Source organism: Trachemys scripta, chromosome 1, assembly GCF_013100865.1.
Source record: "Trachemys scripta elegans isolate TJP31775 chromosome 1, CAS_Tse_1.0, whole genome shotgun sequence".
Lineage (NCBI taxonomy): Eukaryota > Metazoa > Chordata > Testudines > Emydidae > Trachemys > Trachemys scripta.
In genome coordinates this window covers 91,980,696-91,995,477 of record NC_048298.1, presented here as the reverse complement: position 1 = coordinate 91,995,477, position 14,782 = coordinate 91,980,696, and the positions used below count along the sequence as shown (strand labels likewise).

Sequence of the window (14,782 nt, the reverse complement as noted above, 5' to 3'; positions counted from 1 at the left end):
CGCCCCCCCCCCCCCCCCCCCCCCGCCTTGACTGCCCCCTCCAGAACCTCCCTGCCCCTTCTCCTGCCCCCTGGCTCCCTTGTCGTTGGCCTTCGGTTCGCCTAAGGTCTCTCTGGGCGCTTGCTCAGGAACTGTCTGAGCCGTTCTCCGGTATGCTGGGCAGCAGCGGGGGAGGAGCTCCAGCCTGCCGGAGAGGAATGCAGGGAGGGAGCTCTGCTGCAGGGGGAGGAGGGACTGTCTCGCTGTCGGAGCCCCATGTAAATGGCACCATCCGGCTGCCCTGTTAGCCGCGCGTGCTCTGCGTGGGGGGGGGGAGTCCGGACATTTACAAATTCCCCCCGACGCTATTTTTAGTTCAAAAATCCGGACATGTCGGGGGGAATCGGGACCAATGGTAACCCTAGGCTATTCCAGGTGCAAGCCGGCGGGGGCTGCCTCCATGGTGTTTGTACAGCGCCTGGCACAGGGGTCCCCTCTCCCGGCCGCCCTGCTGCTTTAGGCGGCTGCTGCGGGCCGTTGCCCAGGCGGCAGGTTGCAGACGAGCCGAAGCCTCGCGCTCCCCGCACAGCACGCGGCCCCGCGCACCGAGCCCAGCCCTATTGGCTGCGGCGGGCCTCTAGCCTCGACTCCCGCTTCGGCCCACGCTGTCCGCCTGCCAATCATCTTCTTTTGCCCCGCCTCTCTATTTTCTCGGGTATTATTAAATTAAACAGGCCCGTGGGTCTGTCACTCTCTTAGCCCCACCCCCATTCAATTTTACGAGCATCTCATTGGCCGCTCGGTCACTGAAAGCCCCACCGGTAGCTGTCGTTTCACCCATTCGCCACCTGCTGAGCATTTTACAATATTTGATAGGCTAATAAGTCTGTCAATCTTTACTGCCCACGCCTTCTCGTTTATTTCCTGCTATTTGAGAGGCTAATGTAGCCGCCATTTTTGTTTTGCCCGCCTCCCTACAGCTTTCTCCCCCTGTAATAGGCTATGGCGCCTGGGGGTTTCCCGACTTCTCATTCAGAGCGGCGTGTGGGCGGACGCTGATTGGCTCTGAACACCTATCAATTCTTCCCTATCTTCCTTCTCATTGGTCCTCGAGGAAACTCAAACACAATCCCTCCTTGCTGTCCCCGAGTCGCTTTTCCCCTCGCATGGGCGCGGTTAATTCTCCCTGCCCATCAAACCTGTCCGCACTAGTGATTGGACGCTGAGGCCTCGCCCCCGATTGCGGTAGGGCTATCGCATTTATCCGTCACGCTTCCCCCACCTCCCGCGGTGATTGGACGGCACTGTCCAGCCCCTTCCAGGTGGGCGGGCCGCGGGCCTGCCCATCAGGCCGAGTGAGCGCGCTGATAGGTGGCGGCGCTCCGCTTGGCGGTGACGTCATTCCCGCGGGAGAAAGCAGCATGGCGGCCTGCAGGCGGCTGAGCGGGGCGAGCGCGCGGGAGGTGCTGGGCCCGGCGCAGGGGCTGCTGTTCGATTGCGACGGGGTGCTGTGGACCGGCGAGCGGGCGGTGCCCGGCGCGCCCGAGCTGCTGGAGCGGCTGAGCCGCAGCGGGAAGGCCACGTTCTTCGTCAGCAACAACAGCCGGCGCTCGGTCTCCGAGCTGGAGCAGCGCTTCAGCCGCCTGGGCTTCCGCGGCGTGCGGGCCGAGCAGGTCTTCAGCTCCGCGCTCTGCTCCGCGCTCTACCTGCGCCAGCGGCTGCTGGGGGCCGGCGACGACGCCTGCCCCGGGCCCGGCCGGGTCTTCGTGCTGGGCGGGGAGGGGCTGCGCGGGGAGCTGCGGGAGGCCGGGCTGCGCCTGGCCGGGGAGGGCGACCCGGCTGGCGGGAAGGACGAGCCGCCGGTGCGCGCCGTGCTGGTCGGCTACGATGATCAGTTCACCTTCGCTAAGCTGTCCGAAGCCTGCGGCTACCTGCGCAACCCACAGTGTTTACTGGTGGCCACCGACCCCGACCCCTGGCACCTGCTCAGCGACGGGCAGTGCACCCCGGGTGAGAGGCCCGGGAGCTGCGATCTCCAGTTGGGGGGTCTGTGGGTCCCACCGCTGCGGCCTCCAGGCACCTAGAGACTCCAGCCTGCCCCTTGCTGGGTGCTGCTGTTTCTCTTGTCACACTGAAGCTGCTGGGCTGAGCCCCAGGGTGTTCCCTGGGCACATGCAGCTCTGGCAGTTGCCCTGATTGCTGTGGGCCAGAAGGGAGTCAGATGGCTCAGTCCCTTCCTGAGAGTTACAGCCAAGGAGGCTTGGCATCTATGGTGATGGGGCCATGTTACAAAAAAACACCTATCCCACTAGAAACTGCACCAAGAGCTTTAATTCATTTCCCATAGCTGGACTGGGCCAGGGACCTATATGTGAGAGGTGCCATGCCCCATCCCTAGTAGCCCCTTCAGATGGTGATGACTGACCGTGGTTCTCTCTCTTTATCTAGAAAAGATGCATCTAATCCTTAAACTTCACTGAACCACCAGTGGTTGTTAGGTGTTATGGGGGCAGTGCCTAGAAGTGCCATTCATGAACCAAGACCCCATGGTGTGCGGTGGTGCACAAACCCACAATAAAAAGATGGTGCCTGACCCTGACAATAAGGGCCTATCTCAAATAAGAGGGACAGTGCTACCCCTCAAACTCTGGGTATAACGTGCACTGAACCTCAAAGAGGCAGGCAGGAGACCTTTGAATTCCACTGACTGGCAGGGATGCTAACTCCCTGTCTGTCCTGGGATAACAAGCATTTGTTCTGAGTTTCTCCCTCCTGGCTGAGCCCCATAGTAGCTAAAATCTCATATTGATTTGTGAATGCCTGTTTCTCTCCTTCCCAGGGACAGGGAGTCTCATGGCTGCAGTGGAAACAGCCTCAGGGCGCAAGGCGGTGGTGGTGGGGAAGCCGAACACGTATATGTTCGACTGCATTGTAGAGCGCTTTGGTGTGGACCCTTCCAGCACCCTCATGGTGGGCGATCGGCTGGAGACAGATATCCTGTTCGGCAAGAACTGTGGGCTTGCCACGGTCCTGACCCTGACTGGTGTGTCCCGCCTGGAGGAGGCACAGGCCTACATGGCCAGCGAGAGCCCTGCTGCAAAGGACCTGGTGCCCAACTACTATGTGGACAGCATTGCAGACTTGATAGCAGGCCTGGATGAGTAGGGGGTGGGGTGGAGTGTGGGGGGGGTTCCCAATCCCAGTCCAGATTTCCACCCATTCCCATTCTTCTCTCCCTTCTTTCTCAATTCCTGGCTCTACCCAGTCCATTATTTATGCATTTATTTTGCAGGGGGGCAGGGTGTGAGTAGTTGTCTTTCCTCCTTTATCCTGCCAAGAACAAAACTTGCCTGATAGAATCCTTCCCCTTCAGTTAAACCTGCTACCACTGACTCTAAAGGAGAACTGGAAGCCTTGTGTTAAAAGCAGGGCGGGGGCATGTGCAAGCCAAACCAGTGTCTGTTTGCTCCCCAGTGGGGTGAGGGCAGGCTGTCTTATTTTTCTTTTGTATATAACCAGTGGCGGCCTTTACTGCTATGCCCTCCACTCTCTGTGGAAGAAAGTGTAGGGAAAAGGCTCTTCTGGCCAGACCAGTGAAGTGTATCAGTAACGAACTGTGTAGCTTTTGCCTGTGTCTGATGGGTTGTGATCCCACTACTACAGTGGGAAAGGGATCTGTGTCCATACCTCACTGCTATTGTGTGGCTGTGCACGAGATAGCGTTGGTATTGTCAGTGCTGTGAACATGCCACAGCCCCGGAAATCATTCCTTGCTGCTTTGTCTTTTTACAATTTTATTTATGAATTAACTTATTTATGGAAGTGTTTGTATAAATTATTGCTGATTGGCTGTGCCGGGGGTGGGGACGGTGCCTTTGGGCCCCACTCACTGCTTCTGTCCCATATTGTTGTGGTTCTTTGACACTCGCCATTTTTCAGTATATAATAAAGTGCGAGCGTGAGCTGGAATTGGCCTCCTTCATTCCCCCATCTCTGGTGGGCGGAGGGGTGGGAGGGAAAGAAACACGACAAATGTAGGACTGAAATTAGGAGGTCTTAGTCAAGTTTCTAGGGGGCAGGAGTTGTTGGTTCTTCCCCTTTTAAGGACTGAGTGGATTATGCAGCAGGAACCCCTTTCTCACTCTAAGACATGGGCGGGGGGGGCATTTTGGAAGCTTACGCTACTGCTGCCTGGCATGATGAAGGCCTCTGGTTGGTGGGGCTATGTGGCACCTTTAATAGCACTGCACCCACGCATCCTAGGTGTCTGAATTAGGCTTGGTTGGCTTACATCTGAGGGTGGCTACAAGAATACAACCCAAGCTCAGTGGATTGGCCATGTGATTCTACTGCCTCTTTCCTTCCCATTCTGGAGAAAGAGCGATGTCTTGGCCGCAGATCTTCAGGGCTCTGGCTGAGGAAGCATGACTGTGCCTCACATGCATGGATGCTGTGCCAGCTGCTAGTCAAAGGGTTTTGTACCTTTCAGGCATCTGTAGCAACTCATCACGGTCTCCCAAATTGCTCCCGGCTCTTGTGCGCTGAGCGCTAAGATGAATGGAGCATGACTCTGAAGCAGTGCTTCTCAACCTATTTACCATTGTGGGCCGCATGTGCAGCTCTCTCTGTTACGTGGGCTGCATCCACACTATATATACTACCTGGATGGCCCTGAGAATGTCACATGGGCTGCAGTTGTGTGCTGATTGGGCTGCCTGCGGCTTGAGAACCACTGCTCTGAAGCACTGATCTCTCTCAAGGAAAGACTTAAAGCACCTTTTGAATAAAGCTTTTAACATTTTATGCTTCTCACCCACTCTAAATCTCAAACACTGGAGAGGACATGAAGTGTGAACCTCCAGCTCTCCCCTTGAGGGGAGGTGGCCTCTTCAGCATTGTCATAGGATGCCCTGTGTGCTGCACCTCTTCAGTGGATAAACAGGTGTCCGGCATTTAGCCTGCACTCTGCTCTTGTAAATGAGAGGGTCAAGGTTGCTGTTAGCAGCAAAGGGAAGGAGGAAACGCAAGGAGTGTAAAGGGAGTGGCTGAAACCCCCTGGAGCTACTGCTGTCTCCCTCCCCTGCAGTGACGGGGGTGCCTTGCTCCCAGGTGTGACTATGGCCATTGCCTGGGGTTGCTAGGCCACCAGCCTATCCCAGGGCTTTACAGCTACTTTTGATTCACTAAGCAGCCTCTTGCTGTGCAGCTTTTACTCTAAGGATTCTGGGTCAGCGCTTGGGCTGCTGAGGTGATGGGCTAGAGCCGGGCAGGCTGGTGATGCCTTGCACCACTCTCCCAGGGCTCATCACATCTGCTGCACAGTCAGCTACAGTAGGAGGACTTTCCAGTTACCCATCCCCAGGCATTGGCAGCAGCATTGTTGATGCCTTTAGGGACCTGCGTTCAGCTTCAGGGCAGGGACATGTATGGTGGGGAAGGAGGAGATGAGGAATGAAGTAAAGGTTCTCCCAGCTGCATTCAACCCTCAGTTTTGGTGCTTGTTTCTCTGACACCATCTTTCTGTACACAATAAGGGTGACTGTGTCAGACCTTGGTCTCCTATTCTGCCATCGCAAGGGTTTCCACAGGGACAGTTATGTGGGCAGATGGAGGATTTACATTTCAGAAGTGACATGAGCTGACAGCTTTGGTGTAGTTCAGAGGTAGGCAAACTACGGCCCGCAGGCCACATCCTGCCCGCGGGATCGTCCTGCCAAGCCCCTGGCCCTGGAGGCTAGCCCCAGCCCCTCCCCACAGCCTCAGCTTGCTCGCTCTGCCGCTGGCACAATGCTCTGGGCGGCGGGGCTGTGAACTCCTGGGGCAGTGCTTGACCCAGTCTCTGTGCTGCATGGTGGCATCGGCGTGGCTGGCTCCATCCGTGCGGGACGGCTGTAGTGCTGCCAGCCACCGGTGCTCCAGGCAGCGCGGTAAGGGGGCACGGAGCGGGGGGGTTAGACAGAGGGCAGGGGAGTTTGGGGTGGTGGTCAGGGGGCGGGGGTGTGGATAGGGGTTGTGGGGGGAACAGGGTTGAATGGGGGCAGGAGTCCTGGGGGGCAGTCAGGAAAGAGGGGGGGGTTGGATGGGGCGGCAGGGGTTTCGGGGGCAGTCGGGACAGGGAGAAGGCGTGGTTGGATGGGGGAGTGGGGGTCTGGGGGCGGTCAGGGGACAGGGACCAGGGGTGTGTGGATGGGGTAGGGGTCCTGGGGGGCTGTCAGGGAACAGGGTGGGTTGGATGGGGCAGGAGTCCCGGGGGCAGAGGTGGGGGCTGGGCCACGACCCCCTCCCCTAACCGGCCCTCCATACAATTTACGAAACCCGATGTGGCCCTCAAGCCAAAAGGTTTGCCCACCCTTGTGCTACAAGAATAAAAGTGAGGGAAAGAAATTTCCTCTCCCTCAGTTTCCTGTCTGCTGAGCCTGACCTCCAGGGGAACACTAGTGTGAGCGGGGTTTGTGTGTCTCCTTATGAACTGGCCTAAGATCCCCATCTCATTACCCTAGTCCAGTAACTGGTACCACACTGCTACCCATAGCAGCTGCACGTCTTGCAGCAATGCGCTTGATGATGATACTGCCAGCTGTCATGCAGGCTGATTTCCCTCCCCCTCTCTTCCTTTCCCCAGGGGGAAGTTGCGGGTGGATTTAAAATAACCCATTCTATTAGTCTGAGCTGTGCGTGAGGGTGATGAAAGGCAGAGTTAAAGCAGCAATGCACTTTCTGCTTGGAGGGGAAAGTGCAGAGGCTTGTGCTGAATGCATTAGCCTTGCTAACACCACTCCCCCCTCTTCTCTCCACAACTATCCCCGTGTGAACACAGGAGGTAGCAGGAGGATACTGCCTGACGTATCCTCTGCATGGAGAGCCAAAGTACAGGGTACATGTGACCAAAGGACCCAATCTCTTATCCATCTTCCCATGCCCCAGCCCTTGGAGACTTGATGCAACTCCCTCAGGGCCTCATCCACCCTGCTCCTTCAGGTGGCCAAAGGAGGGTGTGTCAGTGGAAAGCCACAGGAGGCTCCCCACTCTGCACGCACAGCTCCCACTGAGCCAGGGGAGCAAACTGGGTTCTTTCACACCGAGCCCCTGTGGGGCCACAGCAAGAGGATGCTTTGCAGATTGCAAACATCAGACACCTCATCTCAACAACAGTGGTCGCAACCACCAGATTTGTGTTTCAAGAATCCCCTCCCTCCTTCAACAGTGGAAAGGCTGCAATGGCCCTGGCCACACCATCCCAGGGGAAAAAGGGAGGAGGTGTTGCCTTATATATTAAAAATGTACACACTTGGACTGAGGTAGAGATGGACATAGGAGACGGAAGTGTTGAGAGTCTCTGGGTTAGGCTTAAAGGGGCAAAAAACAAGGGAGATGTCATGCTAGGCGTCTACTACAGGCCACCTAACCAGGTGGAAGAGGTGGATGAGGCTTTTTTCAAGCAACTAACAAAATCATCCAAAGCCCAAGATTTGGTGGTGATGGGGGACTTCAACTATCCAAATATATGTTGGGAAAATAACACAGCGGGGCACAGACTATCCAACAAATTCTTGGACTGCATTGGAGACAACTTTTTATTTCAGAAGGTTGAAAAAGCTACTAGGGGGGAAGCTGTTCTAGACTTGATTTTAACAAATAGGGAGGAACTCGTTGAGAATGTGAAAGTAGAAGGCAGCCTGGGTGAAAGTGATCATGAAATCATAGAGTTTGCAATTCTAAGGAAGGGTAGAAGGGAGAACAGCAAAATAGAGACAATGGATTTCAGGAAGGCAGATTTTGGGAAGCTCAGAGAGCTGATAGGTAAGGTCCCACGGGAATCAAGACTGAGGGGAAAAACAACTGAGGAGAGTTGGCAGTTTTTCAAAGGGACACTATTAAGGGCCCAAAAGCAAGCTATTCCGCTGGTTAGGAAGGATAGAAAATGTGGCAAAAGACCACCTTGGCTTAACCACGAGATCTTGCACGATCTAAAAAATAAAAAGGAGTCATATAAAAAATGGAAACTAGGACAGATTACAAAGGATGAATATAGGCAAACAACACAGGAATGCAGGGGCAAGATTAGAAAGGCAAAGGCACAAAATGAGCTCAAACTAGCTACGGGAATAAAAGGAAACAAGAAGACTTTTTATCAATACATTAGAAGCAAGAGGAAGACCAAAGACAGGGTAGGCCCACTGCTTAGTGAAGAGGGAGAAACAGTAACAGGAAACTTGGAAATGGCAGAGATGCTTAATGACTTCTTTGTTTCGGTCTTCACCGAGAAGTCTGAAGGAATGCCTAACATAGTGAATACTAATGGGAAGGGGGTAGGTTTAGCGGATAAAATAAAAAAAGAACAAGTTAAAAATCACTTAGAAAAGTTAGATGCCTGCAAGTCACCCGGGCCTGATGAAATGCATCCTAGAATACTCAAGGAGCTAATAGAGGAGGTATCTGAGCCTCTAGCTATTATCTTTGGAAAGTCATGGGAGACGGGAGAGATTCCAGAAGACTGGAAAAGGGCAAATATAGTGCCCATCTATAAAAAGGGAAATAAAAACAACCCAGGTAACTACAGACCAGTTAGTTTAACTTCTGTGCCAGGGAAGATAATGGAGCAAGTAATTAAGGAAATCATCTGCAAACACTTGGAAGGTGGTAAGGTGATAGGGAACAGCCAGCATGGATTTGTGAAGAACAAATCATGTCAAACCAATCTGATAGCTTTCTTTGATAGGATAACGAGCCTTGTGGATAAGGGTGAAGCGGTGGATGTGGTATACCTAGACTTTAGTAAGGCATTTGATACAGTCTCGCATGATATTCTTATCGATAAACTAGGCAAATACAAATTAGATGGGGCTACTATAAGGTGGGTGCATAACTGGCTGGATAACCGTACTCAGAGAGTTGTTATTAATGGTTCCCAATCCTGCTGGAAAGGCGTAACGAGTGGGGTACCGCAGGGGTCTGTTTTGGGACCGGCTCTGTTCAATATCTTCATCAACGACTTAGATATTGGCATAGAAAGTACGCTTATTAAGTTTGCGGATGATACCAAACTGGGAGGGATTGCAACTGCTTTGGAGGACAGGGTCATAATTCAAAATGATCTGGACAAATTGGAGAAATGGTCTGAGTTAAACAGGATGAAGTTTAACAAAGACAAATGCAAAGTGCTCCACTTAGGAAGGAAAAATCAATTTCACACATACAGAATGGGAAAAGACTGTCTAGGAAGGAGTACGGCAGAAAGGGATCTAGGGGTTATAGTGGACCACAAGCTAAATATGAGTCAACAGTGTGATGCTGTTGCAAAAAAAGCAAACATGATTCTGGGATGCATTAACAGGTGTGTTGTGAGCAAGACACGAGAAGTCATTCTTCCGCTCTACTCTGCTCTGGTTAGGCCTCAGCTGGAGTATTGTGTCCAGTTCTGGGCGCCGCATTTTAAAAAAGATGTGGAGAAATTGGAAAGGGTCCAAAGAAGAGCAACAAGAATGATTAAAGGTCTTGAGAACATGACCTATGAAGGAAGGCTGAAAGAACTGGGTTTGTTTAGTTTGGAAAAGAGAAGACTGAGAGGGGACATGATAGCAGTTTTCAGGTATCTAAAAGGGTGTCATAAGGAGGAGGGAGAGAACTTGTTCACTTTAGCCTCTAAGGATAGAACCAGAAACAATGGGTTTAAACTGCAGCAAGGGAGGTCTAGGTTGGACATTAGGAAAAAGTTCCTAACTGTCAGGGTGGTTAAACACTGGAACAAATTGCCTAGGGAGGTTGTGGAATCTCCGTCTCTGGAGATATTTAAGAGTAGGTTAGATAAATGTCTATCAGGGATGGTCTAGACAGTATTTGGTCCTGCCATGCGGGCAGGGGATTGGACTCGATGACCTCTCGAGGTCCCTTCCGGTCCTATAATCTATGAATCTATGAATCCCCATTACTGCAGACCAGCAGAGGGCAGCATGAGGCATCGTGTTCCCAGCCTGCTAGTCTTCCCCTGCACTGGAACAAGGCAAGCATCCTACACACACCACCCCCTCGGGTCTGGAACCACCCTTCAGGAAGAGCAAAGAGACCCTTCTCTCTAGGGCACTGGTGGTAGCTTCGGTACTAAGACTACCAAGAAGAGGACTGCTTAGCACCAAGGAGTACCAGTTCTACTAGCAACTACATCAGGGGCGGGCAAACTTTTTGGCCTGAGGGCCGCATTGGGTTTTGTAAATTGTATGGAGGGCCAGTTAGGGGAGGGGGTCGTGGCCCGGCCCCCACCTCCTATCTGCCCACCCCCCAGGACTCCTGCCCCATCCAACCCCCCCGTTCCCTGATGGACTCCCTGGGACCCCTGCACCATCCACACACCCCTGTCCCCTGACCTCCCCTGGACCCCTGCCCCCCCATCCAGCCACCTCTTCTCCCTGTCCTCTGACTGCCCCCGAAACCCCTGCCCCTGACTTCCCCCTGCCGCCCCATCCAACCCCCCTGCTTCCTGACTGCCCCCCCAGAACCCCTGCCCCCATTCAACCCCCTGTTCCCCCCCAACTGCCCTGACCCCTATCCACACCCCCGCCCCCTGACCACCACCCTGAACTCCCCTGCCCTCTATCCAACTTCCCTGCCCCCTTACCGCGCTGCCTGGAGCACCGGTGTCTGGCGGCGCTACAGCTGCACCGCCTGGCTGGAGCCGGGCCACGCCGCTGCCACCGCCACCGCACAGCACAGAGCACCAGGTCAGGCCGGGCTCTGCACCTGCGCTGCCTCAGGAGCTCACAGCCCTGCTGCCCAGAGCATTGTGCCGGTGGCAGAGCGAGCGAGCTGAGGCTGTGGGGGAGGGGGGACAGCAGGGGTGGGGCCGGGAGCTAGCCTCCCAGGCCAGGAACTCGGGGGCCGGGCAGGACGGTGCTGCAGGCTGGATGTGGCCGATGGTCCCACGGGCTGTCGTTTGCCCACCTCTGGGCTATGAGGTAGGGGTCTCAATTGTCTCTACGGTGCTGGTGGGGTCTATACGTGCAGAGGGTCATGCAGCATCGTTTGCAGTAATGCGTGCAGACGGCGCACACACATACCTGCACTCAACTGAAGCATCTGGGGAGCAAAATCCAGCCTGTGTTGCTTTAAGCCATGGGCATGTACAGGAGAATGAGCTGGGGGATTCTAATCCAATACTCGCCCCTAGAAGCCCATGAGGTGACACTCCTCTGTCTATACAGAGTAAAATGGGATCTTAGGCAGAAATTAGCATTCTTTACTGGGCCATCTGGTTAGTTCCCATGGGGCGGAGGGTATACATGAAGGATCTCAGTCACTGAGACTGTAATGAGCTGTGGCCATTTTAGTGAGACTTGTGCCCTTTAGTAGGTACTAAGGTCCAGATCCTCAAAGGTAGGAAATTCCATGTGAAATCAGTGTGTTAGGCACCTAAATACCTTTAAGGGTCTGGGCCTAACAGGCCCCCTCATTGGCAGCATCCGCCACAAAGCCAACAGCAGCATGGGCCATGAAGGGTGAACTCCCTGCTAGTCCAGATGGATGGTTCCTCCAGAACAGGAGTGAGGCACCTTGGCTGGCGGAGCACGGTGTGTGTGGGAAGCGTGCACTGCCACTACCTGTTCTGTGTGTTAACAGAGCCGTCCAGGCAGTCGTGCTGACAGTCTGGCAAGTTTCGTAAGCGCTGAGATCAATGTAGGAGGCTGAGAATCCAGGGTTGATGTGCATTTGCCAAGCTATGCGCAAGGGTGGCTAGGAGAGTGCAATCCAGCAAGAGGGTGGGGCCACCTCCTCCCTCTGGGGATTGTGCTGTCTCCTCTCATTCTGGAGTACCCGGGACACCCTGGCCCCAAGCATGGAGGACTTTCCACTGCTAAAGGCAAGCCAAATGTAGTGGTTATGACAACTGCTGCTGCCTAAAAGATGCTTCAGCTGTTTTCAAATTGCAAAGCATCCTCAAGACAGGCTCTGCTGGACCAGACCCATCTCTCTGTTCTTGCTCAGTGGGCAGGAGCTGAGGTGAGGGGTATGGCAGGGAGAAACCTTGCCTCACTTCCCAGCGACAAGCCCTCCTGAGGGAGCTGTGTCAAGCTTGTCTGTGTGGTTGCAGGAGCATGTGGCAATGGGGTAAAGAAGGGGTCCTGTGGCTGCCCTCACCCCTTGGGGCGGTGTCCTATATGGAGAATGAATTAGGAAGTGCAGCTTTCCCTCTCTTGCTGCCTCACATTTGCCTCTTTTGTTGTTTGCACTGGACTAGTTGTGGGACCTGATGCACAACCTCTGTTGTCAAGGCTGTCAGTGGTCTCAGTCCACCTCCAAAGGGTGGCTATGCCACGTAAACCCCATTCACCGGCTAAGGCCAAGATCTGCCAAAGTTGTTTGTGATTCTGGGTACCTAATTAGGGACCTGTGGCACCTTAGCAGGGCCTGATTTGCAGAGGCTGAGTGCTCAGCACTTTCTGAAAATCACGTCCCCTAAAGTTGTCTCATGTTGGGTTCCTCTTAACCAAGGCAAGCAAAATCGCTAGTCACTTCTGGAAATCTTGGCCCACTTGCCTCCCTTGGCGACAGTCTGAGCAGAAACGCTAAAGGTGGCCGGAGCTCAAGTGAATTCCCCATTCTAGCCTGTACATGTCCCCTACAGTGGGGTTGCCAAGGAGTGATATATGTGGGAAGCCAGCAGTTCTGCTGTTTGTCCTGTGCATAGAGAGGACTCTCAAGTCCCCCGGACCACTGAACTGGCGCTTCTTGCCAAGACCGAGCTCACTATGGAGCCCAGTGTAGGGGTGGGGCAGACCTGCCAAAAGCAAGTTGGGGATCTGAGAATACAGCTGGTGGGGACAGGGCAGTCACTGCATCCAGCTGGGCCTCTTGCCATCTCCTCCCGCTGCCTGGCAACAGGGTCACCCTGCCCACAGGTGCTGGGGACTTTCCATTGCTGAAGGAGGCTTCTTCACCCTGCAAATGTAGTTGCTTTGCCACCCAGTGGTCACGTGACTTATCAGCTATTGTTGATCTTAAAAGCATCCTGCAGCTGCTAGAGACTGCACGGAAATTAGATGACATGAGATAAGGCCCCAGTTTGCTGTTCTATGTTGGTGCATTTACCCATCTCTTTCCAATGATGCACTCGCACGCTCACCCTTGACTTAACTGAGGCAGATGCAGGGCTGCATTCAGCTTTTATCGGCTTAGAACAGCTCTGTCTATGGGGGATCGTACGGTTGTGTTCATCCCTTTACTCCCGTGAGGTGCCGCTGCCATTCTCCAGCGGTCTGTACATATTAAAGTGCAACCCTGAGCTGGCATTGGCCTTCTTTGGCTCCACTGGTTCAGCTGCTAGGAATGGAGAACTTCAGGACGGCAATGAGCTGCAATGTTCACGTCCAAGGGAGATTTGTGTCCAGTGGTCGGCCTCCTTGTCTACATTCCTACCTCCAAAGCCCAGGGCAGACTGGAGCACAGAGGGAAACTCCCGGCTCATCCCAAAGGCCATTCCTTCGCAACAGGGCTGAGGCACATGGGCAGGGTGGTGTGCAGGGGAAGCTTGCACTGGCCCTATTTGTTGTGTGTGTATACAGCAGCCTAGGCACTAGGGCAGCACCTTTTACAAGTGCTGAGCTCAATTTAGACCCCTGAGAATGCAGGGCTGGGGTGGGTTTGCCAAGCGATTAGAGAATACGGCCTCCCGAGGAGTAGGCGGCCTCACCCACTGGTCTCTCCCAGGTGTCGAGTGGTCTCCCACACTTTGGTAACCAGGGCAGCCTGGCCATTGGCACTGAGGACAAGCCCTCACTGAAGAAGAGGCGGGACACTTCACACCACAACAGTGGTGGTTGTGACAACATCTGGGCAGATGGTTTTTCAGCATCTTTCAATCTGCAAACTACATCCAAAGGGAGTGACGGGCCCCATGCTGTTCTTCTGGATTGGGGGTGCTGTGCAGGCAGATTGGGAGTGGCAAGACTTAGCAACATGTCCCAGGAACACCCTCCCTCTGGCTGATGAAAGGAAGGGTGACATGCAGCCCTCCTTGCCAGACAGAGAGTCCTCCATGGGGGTGGGTGAGAGGGGTAAATCCAAGGAACCCTTTCAAGAACAAGCAAATGGGCATGGCTGAAACATTGGGGAACTAGATGGGGTTTGACTAGATGATTGTAGGGAGGGGCAGGAGGCACATGCAATGTATCTAATGTCCAGGAACCTGAATGCAGCTATTTCTTGTACAGCCACAGCCTCCCCTCCATCAGCCTTGCCGAGCCCCTTCCAGGAAAGAACCGTGCAAATCAGCCCTGCCAGGCGCCTTCCAGGAAAGAGCAGGGCAAAATCCAGCTGTTGAGCAGCTGGGCCCTGACATTTACATCTGTAAACACAGGTTTTAGAGCTGTGGAGAAAATGAGACACAAATCAGTCCCCTGCCCACGGGAAGTGCCGTCTCCCAGAAGAGGTGCATTTTCAAGAGCATGTTGTCATCCGCTCTGCCTTGGGGGTGGGAAGGGAGCTCTGCCCAGTGCTGGCTGGGAAGGGCAATGGCACACCCTCTGCTCTCCCAAACACACTGGTCCCAGGCCAGTCCTGGGGGGACACCCTGGAGTCAAGGCGATCACTGAGGAGGCCTGTCTTTTTCTTACACTATGGCAACGCGTGTGTAGCTTGGCATGCTCGTACAGTCTCACTGAATTGGGCCCATTCTTTCCCCAGCCACAGTGGGGAACTCATGCCTCTCTCTTTCATTCTCTGGTAACTCTGTTTCTATTATTGAGTCTGGCTGATTGTGTCCATGGCATAGAGTCAACCAGGCTCTCCTGCAGCTGCTAATTCAATTTCTATG

At 54.1% G+C, this 14,782-nt stretch overlaps 1 protein-coding gene across 1 annotated transcript in view; it reads left to right on the top strand.

Moving 5' to 3' along the window:
* Nucleotides 1–3,948, top strand: part of SH3BP1 (SH3 domain binding protein 1) — a 30,885-nt gene extending 26,937 nt beyond the window's left edge. The window contains exons 19-20 of the mRNA XM_034752293.1: nucleotides 1,302–1,989; nucleotides 2,819–3,948. Coding sequence (XP_034608184.1) covers nucleotides 1,302–1,989; nucleotides 2,819–3,144 — 1,014 coding nt within the window. The 3' untranslated portion in view covers nucleotides 3,145–3,948. The remainder of the gene's footprint in view (nucleotides 1–1,301; nucleotides 1,990–2,818) is intronic.
* Nucleotides 3,949–14,782: the final 10,834 nt, after the last annotated feature.